The sequence below is a fragment of the Heloderma suspectum genome, chromosome 3, assembly GCF_057233095.1.
Source record: "Heloderma suspectum isolate Gila_16-S chromosome 3, 16-S_ref, whole genome shotgun sequence".
Classification (NCBI taxonomy): domain Eukaryota; kingdom Metazoa; phylum Chordata; class Lepidosauria; order Squamata; family Helodermatidae; genus Heloderma; species Heloderma suspectum.
The window spans coordinates 330,829,042-330,845,441 of record NC_139460.1 but is presented as its reverse complement, the minus strand read 5'-3'; the positions used below and the strand labels follow the sequence as shown (position 1 = coordinate 330,845,441).

Sequence of the window (16,400 nt, the reverse complement as noted above, 5' to 3'; positions counted from 1 at the left end):
CTGACTAGCGGCGATAGGATTGCACCTTTAATGCATGTTGTTATACTATGTATGTATGGGGCCGCGGTGGCTTAGTGGTTAAGACGCTGAACTGCAGACCGGAAGGTTGGCAGGGCAGCAGTTCGAGACCCGAGTGCCGCGTGACAGAGTGAGCTCCCGTCTTCAGTCCCAGCTTCTGCCAACCTAGCAGTTCGAAAGCAAGAAATTGCAAGTAGTTAAATAGGTACCGCTTTGGCGGGAAAGGTAACAGCGCTCCGTGCACCTCGGTGTTCAGTCATGCCGGCCACATGACCACGGAAGCGTCTTCGGACAGCGCTGGCTCTTCGGCTTAGAAATGGAGATGAGCACCACACCGTAGAGTCGGACACGACTGGTTGGGGACACCTTTACCTTTATACCATGTATTCTCCGTTCTTCTGATCTGTTTTTGTTGATATTTACAGTAAAACAGTAATTTAAAACCCCCAACAACTTCCTTTTCACCAGTTCACTCATTTCAGAGAAGCTTTCTCTTTTGTAGTCGAATGGCAATTTTCCACTTGAATATAAGGCATGTCAAGAGCCTCGCGTGGCGCAGAGTGGTAGGCGGCAGTATTGCAACCGAAACTCTCCCCATGACCCGAGTTTGATCCCAGCAGAAGCCGGGTCTCGGGTAGCCGGCTCAGGTCGACTCAGCCCTCCATCCTTCCGAGGACGGTAAAATGCGTACCCAGCTTGCTGGGGGAAAGGTAGTCACGACTGGGGAAGGCCATGGCAAACCACCCCGCTACAGTCTGCCACGAAAACGCCAGCGAAAGCGGCATCCCTCTAGGAGTCAGTAATGACTCGGTGCTTGCACAAGAAGGCATGTCACCAGGTGGGGTCTGGCCTTGTCTGGAACAGATTTGGTTGCAGCACCAGCTTAAGCTGGGCAAGAGAGCGCCTGGCCTCGGTCACCAGAGCATGTAGGTACAGAATCCAGACACTTCACCAAACTACCCCCCCCCCCCCCCCCGTGAGCCTGACTCTTTCCGGGAGTGCTGGTTCATTCCAGCCAAGTGGAATTCCTAGTCCAGGGTGAAATAAAATATAAGGCCTACCTGGGGTAGGCCCATTCAAATGACTGCGGCAAGTTAGTAATGACTAAGTCTACTCCGAATATGCCTTATGTTGGTTTTTGCCCCCAGAGCCTGTCTGTCTCCTGAACCGGAGCACCTCTGCCTCGTCTGGATATTCACTAACCCTCATGCCGCCCGCTTCCGCCTGTCCTGGATTTTCAGCCCAACAACTTCTGCCACAACTGCATCTCGGCTTACGGCAGAGGGGTCAGCATCGGCTGTCATTTTGCGGCGCTGTATAATAACCTCCGGGGCGCAAACGGTGCAGGGCCGCGTCCCCCACATTTCGCCGGGCCGACTCTGCTCAGCACCACCAGGACGGGTCCTTCCGGCCGCTCGGTTTTGGGGGCTTCGTGACGCCGCCGCCCGGCGATCGCGGGAGCCCGGCCTGCGCTCAGTCTCGCTTCGGCCGGGGCCCAGAACGGCGGGGAGGCAACGCGCCGGGCCGCGAAGCGCCCGAAGGCGGGAGCGGGAAGACGCCGCGCCCCCTCCTCGCGAGGAGGCGGCGAGCGAGGCAAAGTCCACGCGGCAGCGGCGGCGGCGGGAGGACGAAGCGGCGGGCCGGGCCGGGCCGGGCCATGGCGGCGGCGGGCGGAGCGAGCCCCCGACTGGTGTCCGGGCAGCGGCGTCCCCCGCCGCGCGTGCTGATCGTGGGCGCGGGGCTGGCCGGGCTGGCGGCAGCTCAGCGGCTGCTCCGTAGGGGCGCGGGGCGCTTCGCCGACCTGCGCGTGCTGGAGGCCTCGGGCCGAGCGGGAGGCCGCGTCCGCTCCGCGGAGCTCCGTAAGGCCGGCCGGGCGGGCGGGCGGGCGAGGGCCCTGCCGAGCGAGGCTGGCGGCGCGTGGGCGGCGGCCTCCCCGGAGGCTCTTCGCAGCCGGGCCGAGCGACATCGGCCGCCTCCCCAAGCGCCCGCCCGGGCTCCCCCCCACCCCTGCCGCCAGCCGTGCGCGCGCGCTGCCAGCCCCCCCGGCGGGCCGCTGGTCCAGAGCGCGCGCTTGCGTTTCGGGGCCCACGGGACGCCCTGCCGGGAGCGCAGCGCCCCCGTAGCCGGGATCAGGGGCTTCGGCGCGGGCTCGGCGCCCGCACGAGACGAGCAAGGGCGCGGCCCTGCGGCCTCTACTCCGTGGCAGGCGGCCGTAGGATGCGCCGGCGCCCGGGAGCCGGCCTCCGAGCCTGGCCCCAGGCCAGTTGCCTGAGGGCCCCCCGCGCGCTGCCTCGGGGGCACCGCAGACCAGCCCTGCGCGCCCTGCTCAGAAGCGGAGCGCCGAGCGGGGAAAGCGCGGCGCTCCTGCGGCGGGCGGGCGGGGGCCGCGGAAATGCCGGGGCGACGCGTCCAGCACACGTCCAACGCGGTGTCCGGCAGCCGCGTCCCCGCTCCGCCCTCCCGCGGCGGGGCGGGTGACATCGGCTGCCTGGGTGCACGTGCAGGGCGGCCGAAGCGCAGAGGGGCGACCCTCTCGCGCTTCTCCTGCCCTGCGTTGGATGGGCGGGCGCCCCCGAGTTCGGGGGTCGGGGTTAGGGTTGCCCCCGAGTTCGGAGGCAGCTGCCCATTCCGGTGGGATTGCTCCCCAAGTTAGTGAAGGGATATTTCGTGCATAAGGGATTGCTAGTGTTTGCTCTGGGGGTTTCAGAAGATCGCTTAGTGGCCATTCTTTAGGACTCGAGACACTGTTGCTGCTGCACGCCTCTTACGGCTTCGTCTACCTCAGGCCAAGTCCCCCAGCCCCAGCCACGCGCACTCCCGACCAGGCCCTGCTTCTGGCCGCACCTCCCTGTGGCGCCAAAGCACCTCCTGCTCCAGGCCCGGTGGGGCAGCTCAGAGGGGGAAATGGCCGCCCTCCCTCCCTCAGGCTCTCTCTGTCCCTCCCAGGCAACCAGGTGGTGGAGCTGGGCGCGCACTGGATCCACGGCCCGTCCCCAGAGAACCCCATCTTCCGGCTGGCCTCAGAGCATGGCCTGCTGGATGAGGCGGCGCTGGCTGAGGAGAACCAGCGGGTGGAGGCAGGCGGCTTCCCACCAGGGCCGTTGGCCTGCTACTCCAGCCGGGGCATCCTGCTAAGCCCCAGCCTGGTGGCCTCTGCGTGGAGCCGCTTCTCTGCGCTGCTAGAAGAGGCGTGCCAGTTTGCACCACACCTAGGGGACCGGGGCCCACCCCCCGTGCCCAGCCTGGGCCAGTACCTGAAGGGCCGGGTTGCTCAGATAGCCACAGAGGACTGGCCGGAGGAGGTGGCCGAGGACTGGCCGGAGGAGGCAGCTGAGGCCCGGCAACGACTGAGGCTGGCTGTGTTCAATGCATTCTTCAAGCTGGAGTGCGCCGTGTGTGGCTGCCACAGCCTGGACCAGGTGGCCCTGGGGCCCTTTGGCGAGTACACCACGCTGCCGGGCCTTGACTGCACCTTGCCCAGGTGAGCCTTTTCTGGAGTTCATGTAAACCACCTTGATTGGATTTTCCAGAAAGGCAATATAGAAATGTTTTCAGTAGATGCAGATTTATGTCCTATGGGCCTGGGCCCCAGATTTTCTAAGTGCCCAGCAGTAGCGGGGGGAGGTGGGGCAGGATCTGTGTAAAGGCAGATCCCAGACCAGGTGACCTAATTCTGTCTCTCATAGAGGTTATGAAAGTCTCATAGACTGCATAATGGCATTGCTGCCCAAAGGGAATTTGCTGTTTGATAAGCCGGTGAAGACTGTTCATTGGGGGAACTCCTACTTGGAAGACGCGCCCACAGGCCGATGCTTCAGAGTTCAGGTGGAATGTGAAGATGGTGAAAAGTTCTTAGCAGACCACGTACTCATCACAGTGCCTCTAGGTGAAGTCTCATTGGCTTTCTGATTTTCTCCTTCAGGTTTAAATGGCTTCTGCACCAATCTTTTTCTTTTAATCCCTTTCTTCCTTTTATAACACAGTAGATCTGACTTTCATCTTTGGTCACAGTGTGTGCTGCCAGGGTTGGCAGCAGCTGGCTAGCACTGAGTCAGATGTGAGCTGCGGGGGGGGGGGGTGCAGGGGACCCTCTGGGAGGCATCTGAGCAGGGCCCTCCCAAACACTGAGTAATGCTGCTTCTTCAACTCTAGATTTGGGCCATCCTTGTAAGCATACATTTCTCTCCAGAGCTTCCAGCCTTTTGCCAATAATCTGTTTAGCAGACAAGGGAGTGCAGAGTCCTGTGAGGAGCCTGCATCCTACTCCAGCACATCAGGATCTGGACTGGAGTAAACGAGACATTAAACATTTTAGTGTTAGTGCTACCCTTTCCTTTCATCTCCGCTCTTGTCACCTGGCTGTTCTAGGCACTGATCTGAAGGAAAGGGACTAAGCAGCTCCGTCCTTCAGCTACCTTGTGTGGTTCCTACTTGAGGTCTCAGAGAAAGAGCGAGAGAGAGATACTCATCCGTCCCATCATTGCTTGTCTTCCAGCAGCACACACTGGATCATGACCAGTCCAGTGAAGATGAAAGGAAGAGGCAGCACTAATACTAAAATACTTATCACACACCCCTCACTAAAAAAATATTGCGGTCCAGAATATTCTCCAGTGCTCACTGAAGTGTTCGTATACCCTGCCCAGGAGACGGGGTATACGTACACTTGTATAGGTGTTTGGTATAGGTGTATATTTGTATATTTTTGTATAATTTGTATAGGTGTCAGTGGGACCTTCTCAAACTGGGGAGAGGTAACGAGTGGGGTACCGCAGGGCTCAGTGCTCGTCAACATTTTTATGAATGACTTGAAGGAGGAGGTGCAGGGAATGCTGCCCAAATTTGCAGATGACACCAAATTGGGCAGGATAGCTAATACTTTGGAAGACAGAAACAAAATTCAAAGGGATCTGGATAGACTGGAGCGCTGGGCAGAAAACAACAGAATGACATTTAATAGGGATCAATGCCAAGTTCTGCACCTAGGAAAAAGAAACCAAATGCACAGTTACAAGATGGGGGATACGTGGCTCAACAACACGACAAGCGAGAAGGATCTTGGAATTGTTGTCGATCACAAGCTGAATATGAGCCAACAATGTGATGTGGCTGCAAAAAAGGCCAAGGCTCTTTTGGGCTGCATTAATAGAAGCATCGCTTCCAAATCCCGGGAAGTACTAGTTCCCCTCTACTCAACACTGGTTAGGCCTCATCTGGAGTACTGTGTCAAGTTCTGGGCACCATACTTTCAGAAGGATGCAGACAAACTGGAGAGGGTTCAGAGGAGGGCAACAAAGATGATCAGGGGACTGGAAACAAAGCCCCATGAAGAGAGACTGAAAGAACGGGGCATGTTTAGCCTTGAGAAGAGAAGACTGAGGGGAGATATGATAGCGCTCTTCAAGGTTGTCACAGAGAGGAAGGCCAGGATCTCTTCTTGATCATCCCAGAGTGCAGGATACAGAATAATGGGCTCAAGTGACAGGAAGCCAGATTCCAACTGAACATCAGGAAAAACTTCCTGACTGTTAGAGCAATACGACAATGGAACCAATGACCTGGGGAGGTGGTGGGCTCTCCCACACTGGAGGCCTTCAAGACGAGGCTGGACAGCCATCTGTCAGGGATGCTCTGACTTGGATTCCTGCACTGAGCAGGGAGTTGGACTCGATGGCCTTGTAGGCCCCTTCCAACCCTACTATTCTATGATTCTACAGTTCTCAAATTCTGCTCTTGCCATAATCTGTGTTTTGTTGTGTCCTTTTCATTAGGTTTCCTCAAAGAACATCAAGATACCTTTTTTTGCCCTCTGCTTCCGTTCCGGAAGGCGGCAGCAATAAGACATCTGGGCTTTGGGACAAACAATAAAATTTTTTTGGAATTTGAGGAGCCATTCTGGAAGCCAGACTGCCAACTGATTACGGTGGTATGGGAGAATGAATCGCCTTTGGCAGAGCCACCCACAGATTTGCAGGCTACCTGGTTCCAAAAGATTACCAACTTCATTGTTCTCCACCCTCCAGAGAGGTAAATGGGAAAGTCAGGTTGAAATGTGTGGAAAGGATCTTGGAGTTGTAGTCGATCACAAGCGGAATATGAATCAGCCATGTGATGTGGCTGCAAAAAAGACAAATGAAATTTTAGGTTGTGTCAATAGAAATATAGTTTCTAAATAATGGGACACAGTAGTTCCACTTTGCTCTGCTCTGATCAGACCTAATCTCAATACTATGTCCAGTTCGGGACACCACACTTTAAGAAGGATTCAGATAAATTGGACCAAGTTCAGAGAAGGGCAACAAAGTTGATCCTGGGATTAGAAACTAAGTCCTACGTGGAAAGATTGAAGAACTGGGTGCGCTTAGCTTTGAGAAGAGAAGACTGAGGGGGGATATGATGATAGCACTTTTCAAGTGCCTAAAGAGTTCTCCCACAGAAAAGCGCCGCAACTATTCTCCCATCATCCAAGACGGTGGGACAGAAATAACGGGCTTAAGTCATAGAAAGGCAGGTTTTGGTTGAACATCATGAAAAACTGCCTAATGGTCAGAGCAGTCAGACCATGGAACCAGCTGCCTAGGGAGGTGGTGTGCTCTCCATCCCTGGAGGTATTAAAGCAGAGTCTGGACAGCCATCTGTCAGGGGTGCTTTAAATTAGACTGTTTCACTGAGCAGGGAGTTGGACCCGTTAGCCTAAATGGCCCCTTCGGACTCCATGATTCTAAGTATAAAGTGATGCATACTGGTAGGATCTATGCGCTGATAGGATCTGATCCAGTCCTAAGCAACCAAGAAAGAAATCTTGGGGTTGTGGTGCACAGCTCAATAAAAAGGGTAACCGGTGTGCAGCAGGTGTGAAAAAGGCAAATTCCATTTGGGCATAATTAGGAAAGGAATTGAAAATAAAACTGCCAATATCATATTGCCTTTCTACATATCTATAGTGTAACTCACTTAGAATAGCGTGTACAGTTCTGGTCAGTGCACCTAAACAAGGATATTGTAGGGTTGGAAAAAGCGCAGAAAAGGACAAGCAGAATGATCAAGGGGTTGGAGCATCTCCCCTTTGAGGAAAGGTTACAAGAGCTGGGATGGTTTACTCTAGAAAAAAAGGCAAATAAGGAGCCATGATAGAGGTGTAAAGATTATGCCTGGTGTGGAGAATGTGGATAGGGAGACATTTTTCTCCCTGTCATAATACTAGTACCCAGGGTCATCCCATGAAGTTGATTGGTGGGAGATTCAGGACAGATTTATTGATTTATTTATTTTATTAAATTTATTAATCGTCCATCTGGCTGGTCACCCAGCCACTCTGGGCGATGTACAACATATAATAAAACAATTTAAAACAATAAAATTCTACAATAAAAACATTTTCTAAAATACCCTAACCCACCCCAAATGCCTGCCTGAACAACCACGTTTTTAATGCACGGCGGAAGCTCATTAAAGAGGGGGCATGACGGAGTTCCTTAGGGAGGGAGTTCCACAGAGTGGGGGCCACCACAGAAAAGGCCCTCTCCCTCTTCCCCACCAGTCTAGCTGTCCTGGCTGATGGGACAGAGAGAAGGCCATCCGAGGCTCATCTTGTTAAGCGGCCTGTCTGGTGTTGCTGGAGACGCTCCTTGAGATAGGCTGGGCCGGAACCATATAGGGTTTTAAAGGTCAAAACCAACACCTTGAATTTGGCCCGGAAAACAACTGGTAACCAGTGCAACTCCTTCAGCACTGGAGTGATGTGATCTTGCCGGCGGCTGCCTTTAATCAGGTGAGCTGCTGCGCGTTCTGTACCAGCTGCAGCTTCTGAACCATCTTCAAGGTTAACCCCACGTAGAGCGCATTACAGTAGTCTAAACGAGAGGAGACCAGGGCATGTACTACCGATGGGAGCAGATGGTCGGGAAGGAAGGGGCGCAGCTGCCGTATCAGATGGAGTTGATACAGTGCTGTCCAGCTCACAGCTGACACCTGAGCCTCCATGGACAGCTGGGAGTCCAAAATGACCCCCAGGCTGCGGACCTGGTCTTTCAAGGGTAGCCGTACCCCATTCAACACCAGGGCAACATCCCCCAGCCTCCTCTTGTCTCCCACCAAAAGTACCTCGGTCTTGTCAGGGTTCAGCTTCAGCTTATTCCTCCCCATCCAGCCACTCACCGTCTCCAGACATTTGGACAGGGATTCTACGGCCAACCTTGGTGAAGATTTGAACGAGAGGTAGAGCCGCGTGTCATCCGCATACTGATGACACCGCACCCCAAACCTCCTGATGATAGCCGCCAGCGGCTTCACATAGATGTTAAATAGCATCGGGGAGAGGATGGAACCCTGTGGCACCCCACAAGTGAGCGGCCACGGGTCCGAAACCTCCTCTCCCAGTGCTACCCTCTGATACCTGCCGGAGAGGAAGGACCGGAACCACCGCAATACGGTGTCTCCAATGCCCAACCCCTCCAGGCGGTCCAGGAGGATACCGTGGTCAACGGTATCAAAAGCCGCTGAGAGGTCGAGGAGAACAAGGAAGGCGCATTCACCCCTATCCAGAGCCCTCCTCATATCATCCACCAAGGCGACCAAGGCCGTTTCTGTCCCATGCAGATAAAAGTAAATACTTCTTCAGACAGTGCATAGTTAAGCTATGGAATTCGCTACCACAAGACGTAATGATGGCACCAATTTGGCTTTAAAAGGGGGTGAGACAAATTCATGCAGGAGTAGGAGAAGGCTACTGATACTGGGAGGGATAGCTAATACTTTGGAAGACAGAAACAAAATTCAAAGTGATCTGGATAGACTGGAGTGCTGGGCAGAAAACAACAGAATGGCATTTAATAGGGATAAATGCCAAGTTCTGCACCTAGGAAAAAGAAACCAAATGCACAGTTACAAGATGGGGGATACGTGGCTCAACCACACTACGAGCGAGAAGGATCTTGGAATTGTCGTCGATCACAAGCTGAATATGAGCCAACAGTGTGATGTGGCTGCAAAAAAGGCAAATGCTATTTTGGGCTGCATTCATAGAAGCATCGCTTCCAAATCCCGGGAAGTACTAGTTCCCTTCTACTCAGCACTGGTTAGGCCTCATCTGGAGTACTGTGTCCAGTTCTGGGCACCACACTTGAAGAAGGATGCAGACAAGCTGGAGAGGGTTCAAAGGAGGGCAACAAAGATGATCAGGGGACTGGAAACAAAGCCCTATGAAGAGAGACTGAAAGAACTGGGCATGTTTAGCCTTGAGAAGAGAAGACTGAGGGGAGATATGATAGCACTCTTCAAGTACTTGAAAGGTTGTCACAGAGAAGAAGGCCAGGATCTCTTCTTGATCATCCCAGAGTGCAGGACACGGAATAATGGGCTCAAGTTACAGGAAGCCAGATTCCGACTGAACATCAGGAAAAACTTCCTGAGTGTCAGAGCAATACGGCAATGGAACCAATTACCTGGGGAGGTGGTGGGCTCTCCCACACTGGAGGCCTTCAAGACGAGGCTGGACAGCCATTTGTCAGGGATGCTCTGACTTGGATTCCTGCATTGAGCAGGGGGTTGGACTCGATGGCCTTGTAGGCCCCTTCCAACCCTACTATTCTATGATTCTATGATGGCTACTAGTCCTGATAGCTACTTCCAGTATCAGAGGCAGTATGCCCATGTACACCATTTGCTGGGGAACATGGGTGAGAGGCTGCTGTTGCACTCACGTCCTACTTGTGGGTTTTCCACAGGTACCTGGTTGGCCACTATGGAACCAGAATGCTGGACGAGATGGACACTTGGCCTGAACAGCATCAGGGCTCTTCTCACGACTGTCTACCAACTGTGGGCAGGGTTAACACACACATTTTCCCTCTCCCTGCGTCTCCCTCCCGCCCTTGCTGTGCATTCTCTGCTGGGGTAGGGACTTCAGTCCTTGCCAGGGAGTAGATCCTGGAACATGTGATGCAGGATTGCACCCTCAAGTTCTTGATCAATCTGTGGAATTGTTTCCCTCCCTTCTTGGCGTATAGAAACCTAAGAAAATATCTATGCCTGTTGCGGCATCTTTCTGAGCTGGGGTCGGGGACCTTTTCCAGCCTGAGAGCCGCATTGCTCTGGGCCAGAGTGTCGAGGGATGCATGGCAGTTGTGGGCAGGGCCATAACCCAGAGCGGGCAGGGCCGCCTGCCATGCTGGCCTGCTTGCCCACACACACCCACTCATGGGCACACACACCACGTGGAAGGTCCGTGAAGTGCCCATGGAGCGAAAGAGCGATCTCTTCCTCATGGGAAATCCACTGCCTTTCCCCGCTGCATGGTGACAATGGGAGCCCTTTCTCATCACACACCAGGGAAAAGCTGTTTTGTCAGATCAGCAGCTGATTAGGGATCAGAGTTTTTCCCTGCCTGGGGCAGAAGCTGGTGGCTCAGATGGGGTTGCCCTGTGGGCTAGATGTTCCCCATGCTTCTTTTAAACTCTTGCGTTGTTGCGGGGGTGGGGCTCAGCCTCACAGTTCCTTCATGTCAGGCTTCAGCTGGCTAGCAGATGGCCGTCCAAGTACTGTGGGCACTACCTCTGCTTCCAGTGACAGTCTTTTATTTGGGGGGTGTTCTTCATCTGCTGACCATCCAGAGAAGTGTGGGGACTCCAGAGCCATCCTCCAGCCAGTTGAGAAGTTCTTCACTTATTAGTGAAGGATGCAGACCCTATGCCTCTCCTCACCTTTTCTCAGCCTCCTCTTCTGTACCTTCCCGTTACGTAAGGCCCATCTGTGCTTTCTCCACATCAGTTTAATGAAGCAACAGCACCAAGCTCTACAAGTATAGAATCATAGAATCATAGAATAGTAGGGTTGGAAGGGGCCTACAAGGCCATCGAGTCCAACCCCCTGCTCAATGCAGGAATCCAGTCAGAGCATCCCTGACAGATGGCTGTCCAGCCTCGTCTTGAAGGCCTCCAGTGTGGGAGAGCCCACCACCTCCCCAGGTCATTGGTTCCATTGTCATATTGCTCTTATAGTCAGGAAGTTTTTCCTGATGTTCAGCCGGAATCTGGCTTCCTGTCACTTGAGCCCATGATTCCGTGTCCTGCACTCTGGGATGATGGAGAAGAGATCCTGGCCGCCTTCTCTGTGACAACCTTCCAAGTACTTGAAGAGTGCTATCATATCTCCCCTCAGTCTTCTCTTCTCAAGGCTAAACATGCCCAGTTCTTTCAGTCTCTCTTCATAGGGCTTTGTTTCCAGTCCCCTGATCATCTTTGTTGCCCTCCTCTGAACCCTCTCCAGTTTGTCTGCATCCTTCCTAAAGTATGGTGCCCAGAACTGGACACAGTACTCCAGATGAGGCCTAACCAGTGCTGAGTAGAGGGGAACTAGTACTTCCCGGGATTTGGACGCTGTGCTTCTATTAATGCAGCCCAAAAGAGCATTGGCCTTTTTTGCAGCCACATCACATTGTTGGCTCATATTCAGCTTGTGATCGACAACAATTCCAAGATCCTTCTCGCTTGTAGTGTGGTTGAGCCACGTATCCCCCATCTTGTAACTGTGCATTTGGTTTCTTTTTCCTAGGTGCAGAACTTGGCGTTTCTCCCTATTAAACGTCATTCTGTTGTTTTCTGCCCAGCGCTCCAGTCTATCCAGATCACTTTGAATTTTGTTTCTGTCTTCCAAAGTATTAGCTATCCCGCCCAATTTTGTGTCATCTGCAAATCTGATCAGCATTCCCTGCACCTCCTCCTCCAAGTCATTAATAAAAATGTTGAAGAGCACTGGGCCCAGGACTGAGCCCTGCGGTACCCCGCTCGTTACCTCTCCCCAGTTTGGGAAGGTCCCATTGATAAGCACTCTTTGAGTCCGATTCTGCATGCTTTCTGATCAAATAACTGGCGAGTAGTCCAAATTGTCTTGAGACTTTCGGCGGGGGGTGCTTTACCATCCACCTTCAGCTTTTTGATGTGCTTTTGCTTCCTAAACGAAGCTGCTGGAATGTGTATTTATGTGTACACACGATTTTTAGAGGTCTGTGGTTGAGCAGTGTAGTCACGGTGACCTCAGTGCAATTAACATCACCATATATTTAGGCTTGAAATTGTGCCCTGATTTTATCTATGTAAATTTTTAAAAGAGAAAGTCAGTTAAGTTCAGGCTTTTCAAAATCCATATTAAACACACTGCCTGTATGGCAGGAGTAGCCATGGCCTCCTAACTCAGATGTTATCATCTGGTCTGCTCCTGGATTTTGTGGTGTTGGGGTGCTTCTGGGGAGAGTTTTCTCGTTACCCCACTAAGGCTGAGACAGCCAGAAGCTGAGTAGACGTCAGATGTAGGATGAGGGAGTCTGTTCCTTTATTTAAGGATGGGAGTTTTACATGTGGAAATACACCCGTGCTAAATACCGTTTTTCAGACATGTTTGTAAGCTGCCACAAAGACCTGGATTGTGGGATATGCAGCTAAATAGAAGCGTCAAAAAATAGCTTCTACAAATACAGCTGCAAAGATGCCTACATGGCCTGGTTGAGAATATATAACATTGTTGAGAAATTATAGACATGTCCAACCAAATCTTTACATCAAAGATGGACAGTGGGAATATTGAGTGGTACCCACATCTGAAGAATTGAGTCCTAGAGAGGGGACATAGCAGGAGGTTTTAAAATCTAATTGACAAAATATTAACGGTTAACCAGGACCAGTAGCAATCAGGAAAGAATCCGAAAGGAACTCCAGGGTAAACCTACAGAATTGTTAACAAAGGTTTGTAACATCATTAAAATAAGACTCAACATCATTTTATCATTTTACTGGAAAATGGCTAGTACAACACTATTATTATTTTATACAGGGAACTACAGGTCACCTACGCTATGTTCTATGTAAATTGATAGAAAACATTATTAAGGATAAAGCTACTATGATATATAAGAATAGTGTGTGAATGAACATACCACACTGAAAGAAGTCTACTAGCTGCTATCTGCTGCTATCATAAATTGCTTTTTGCAAGTATGATCCATATGCAGGAAGGTTTTTTTGTGGTTTTAAGCATTCATATTTTAAATTGTTTTATGCTGCACTTTGTGTTCTTAATTTTTGTGAACTGCCCAGAGAGCTTTGGCTATTGAGCGGTATAAAAATGAAATAAACTTTTTTTTTTCTTACTCGCCATCTTAGCAAGAGGCACATCCCCTCTCTTTAATGAAACAAGAGTTTCCTCCTGACAGTCACACACTGGGAACTCATTGGATGAATAACATTGCATGAAATTCCCTGTGGCATTTGGCTGGCTTGTTTGGAAGACAGAATGTGGAACCGGATGGGCCATCGCTCTGGACCAGCGTGGCAAGTATTCAGGCAGCCTTGCTCTGTAGACCAAGTCTTCCTCCTGTTGTCCTTTCACCATGCAGGTATGGCCATATCCTCTGTGGCTTCATTGCTGGGAAAGAGTCTGAATTCATGGAAACTCTCACAGATACTGAGGTTCTCACCGGCTTAACACAAGTATTTCGTAGAGCAACAGGTAGGTGTTTGTTCTAAGCTAGTCTGTTTGCAAGTGCTGGATAATGTATGCAAGAGTTCAGGCAGTGTTCTACTAAGAGCAGCAGCCTAAATTTTCCAATATGTTTATAATTCTGCTGATGCATATGAAGAAGTTGTTCAGTATCTTCTCTTGCCCCACCGTAATTGAAAATCAAGAATTTGCAGTGAAAACCAAATTATCCTCTTTTAAGAATGCAAGCGCCAGAAGAAATCATAGGAGTTTGAGATTAAAAAGTGAACTGGTCACCATAGCAAGAAGATAGACAACGTTCCTGTATCCTATTCTAGATCATCATTAGGTACGCGGGGGCACGAAACCAGGCATAGGTGGTTTTCAGTCACAGAACTGTAGGGTGCAGCAGCCAAATACAATTCCTTGCTTTATAGCAGGACCCTCTGTGCAGTCCCCAGGGCCTTTGTTCTCAGATTGTCGAAATTGCTGATTAAGCCTCACTCTGTACACCTGTTGAAGCAGAAGTAGCCAATTCTGATAGGAAGAGGGTTCCAAGGCCTCACCGACCCAGTTTAGCCCAGGTTTGTTGCTCATTGTCCCAGCTTGTCCCAGTTTCTTTAGGGAAATGGAACAAGAACACTGTATTCCGTAGCTGTTCCATGCTGTTAAAGTACTTTGCTTAACATCAGAACTAGCAGGCGAAATGCTCACCTGTCCTTTGTCTGTTTGGACCAGGAAATCCTCAGCTTAATCCTCCCGAGAACATTTTGAGATCGAGATGGCACAGTGAGCCCTACACCAGAGGCTCCTACAGTTATGTGGGCGTTGGCAGCTGTGGAGAGGATATCGATGTGCTTGCTCAGCCACTTCCTGAAGAAGCCTCTTATTCCAAGGTAACTCCTCCGGGTGCCTGAAACCTGTCCCCCAAATCTCAATGAACGCCCGCAGGCCGCAACACGCGCTCGGCCTTGTGACAGCTGAGCAGTAGCAGGTTTCCCCAAATCGTGTGTCAACGTTCCTACCCTTCCGCCCATTCCTTCGCTAGACTGGGTAAGCTAATGCTGTCCTTTCTCATTGCAGCCACCACGGGTTCTTTTTGCAGGAGAAGCCACACATCGCACGTTCTATTCCACCACTCATGGGGCCTTGTTGTCTGGCTGGAGAGAAGCAGATCGTCTCATCCACCTCTATGAATTCCCACATGCCATGTTGTGAACCAGCAGCTGAGATGGCCATAGCTCATTTTTTGCTGATTGTTTTCTCTCCTCTAGGGATTAGAAGTAATATGTCAATATAACTCTCTCCACACTAAATCAGTCTGATAAAAATGCTGGAGGGGGGGGTTCCTTGCGTTGGTCATGGAGAGCAGTGATGGCAGAGGACAAGGCCGTTTACGCCTCCATGGTGTGCAACGGGCAGCATTCACCTCTTCTGGTCATGGAAGCTGAATTCCCCTCCTTATGAGATGACGTAGAGGAAAGGAACAGAGGTTCCCTATATTTTCAAAACAGAACCCTTCTCCCTCTGCTCAACTAGAGATGGGTGAAATTCCTTAGTAGAAGTCCTCACCAATAGTCCCATTGGGCTAGTTACTCCAGAGTGAACACCTCCTGTGTCAGGTAGAGTCCAAGCCTTCTGTTCTGAGCAACTTATTAAGCACAATGTTGAATGTTTCCATGGACAGCAGTCCACAAATGTTGGCTGGAATTAGCAAGAGCAGCTCTAGAGTTAAGCTGAGAGGCTTGTCCAACATTCTTATTTTACAGTCTGAAAATATTCCTTATAAAATGAAAGTGATTTGCTCTGTCAATATTCATTGTGGCATAGAGAATCCTCCTAGGAAGTGGTATGGCCACATTGTATAACCTGCTGAGAAATGGTTGAGTTACAGCAATTTTTGTGGAAAAAATTGCTCGTCTTCAGAATGATCTTAACACGGCTGTTGTAACAGGTCCAAATGAGGTGTCCAGTGCACCATCTTACCCAGTTTTGTGGGACCAGTTTCAATGTCTGTGGCCTGAGGACATGGACAAAATGCTTGTAGCAGTTAACCCACCACATATCTCCTTGACACTCCCCTCTGTGGGTTGGGGAGACTGTTTTGTGGTGGTTCCCCGTCTAGCTACAGGGCACGTTCCAGAGAAAAGCACTGGGGGACTGTATGTTACCCCCCTGGTAGTCTTGCTGTGAAATACCTCAAGGTGCTATCTTGTCTCTACTGCTATTTATTTATTTGTAGCATTTTTACCCTGCTCTTCCACCGAAAAAGGCTCCCAGAGTGGCTTACAAAGAGTGTTAGTAAGACAGTCTCTGCCCTCAGGCTTACAATCTAAAAAACAAAGGAAAGGGGATTGGGAGGGAGGAGGACAGAAGCAAAATGTAGGCACCGCTTCTTCTTCGTTTCAAAGTCATTGCAGGTGTTCCTTCTGGCAGGGAAGGGTGACACAAGCTCCCTGCAGCTGCTCCTCATGGCTGATGGATGGGGCCAGGTTGGTCTCCCCGTTGCTGTGCTGTTCTTCTTGGGAGGCAGAGGGTGCTGCCTCCCAGTGGCCCTTGGGCTCTCTGGCCAATGGATGAGGCCAGGCTGCAGTCCCAGGGAACTTCATTCAGTATCTCCATGCAGCCACTGGCTGTGGTCATTGGGGGATTGGGCTGAGGTGCCCTCAGCATGCTGAGGACACCCAGCTCTATTTTTCCATTGCATCTGAATCAGAAGAGGGTGTGCATGACCTAGATCAGTGCGTGAACGCACCGTGGGGGACAATGAGATGAAGCTGAATCACGATGAGACGGAAGTGCTCTGCGCGAGGGGTTCCCTGGTCTGGGAATCGGGGCAATTACCAGCTCTGGATAGAGCTGCCCTCCTCCAGAAGGGGCAGGTTCACAGCTGAGTGGTATTCCTGGATCCA

General features: G+C 51.4%; 1 protein-coding gene across 2 annotated transcripts; it reads left to right on the top strand.

Annotated features, from left to right (window-relative positions):
- Positions 1-1,363: 1,363 nt before the first annotated feature.
- Positions 1,364-15,691, top strand: PAOX (polyamine oxidase). 2 transcript variants are annotated; one of them, XM_084847908.1, is made up of 7 exons: positions 1,364-1,877; positions 2,965-3,499; positions 3,705-3,904; positions 5,790-6,045; positions 13,406-13,518; positions 14,227-14,384; positions 14,594-15,691. In XM_084847908.1, the coding sequence occupies exons 1-7, from the start codon at positions 1,676-1,678 to the stop codon at positions 14,786-14,788; spliced, it is 1,659 nt and encodes a 552-aa protein (XP_084704034.1). In that variant the 5' UTR covers positions 1,364-1,675; the 3' UTR covers positions 14,789-15,691. The 2 variants fall into 2 exon arrangements, with proteins under 2 accessions (XP_084704034.1, XP_084704032.1); XM_084847906.1 differs by having other exon boundaries at positions 1,521-1,877; positions 14,572-15,299.
- Positions 15,692-16,400: the final 709 nt, after the last annotated feature.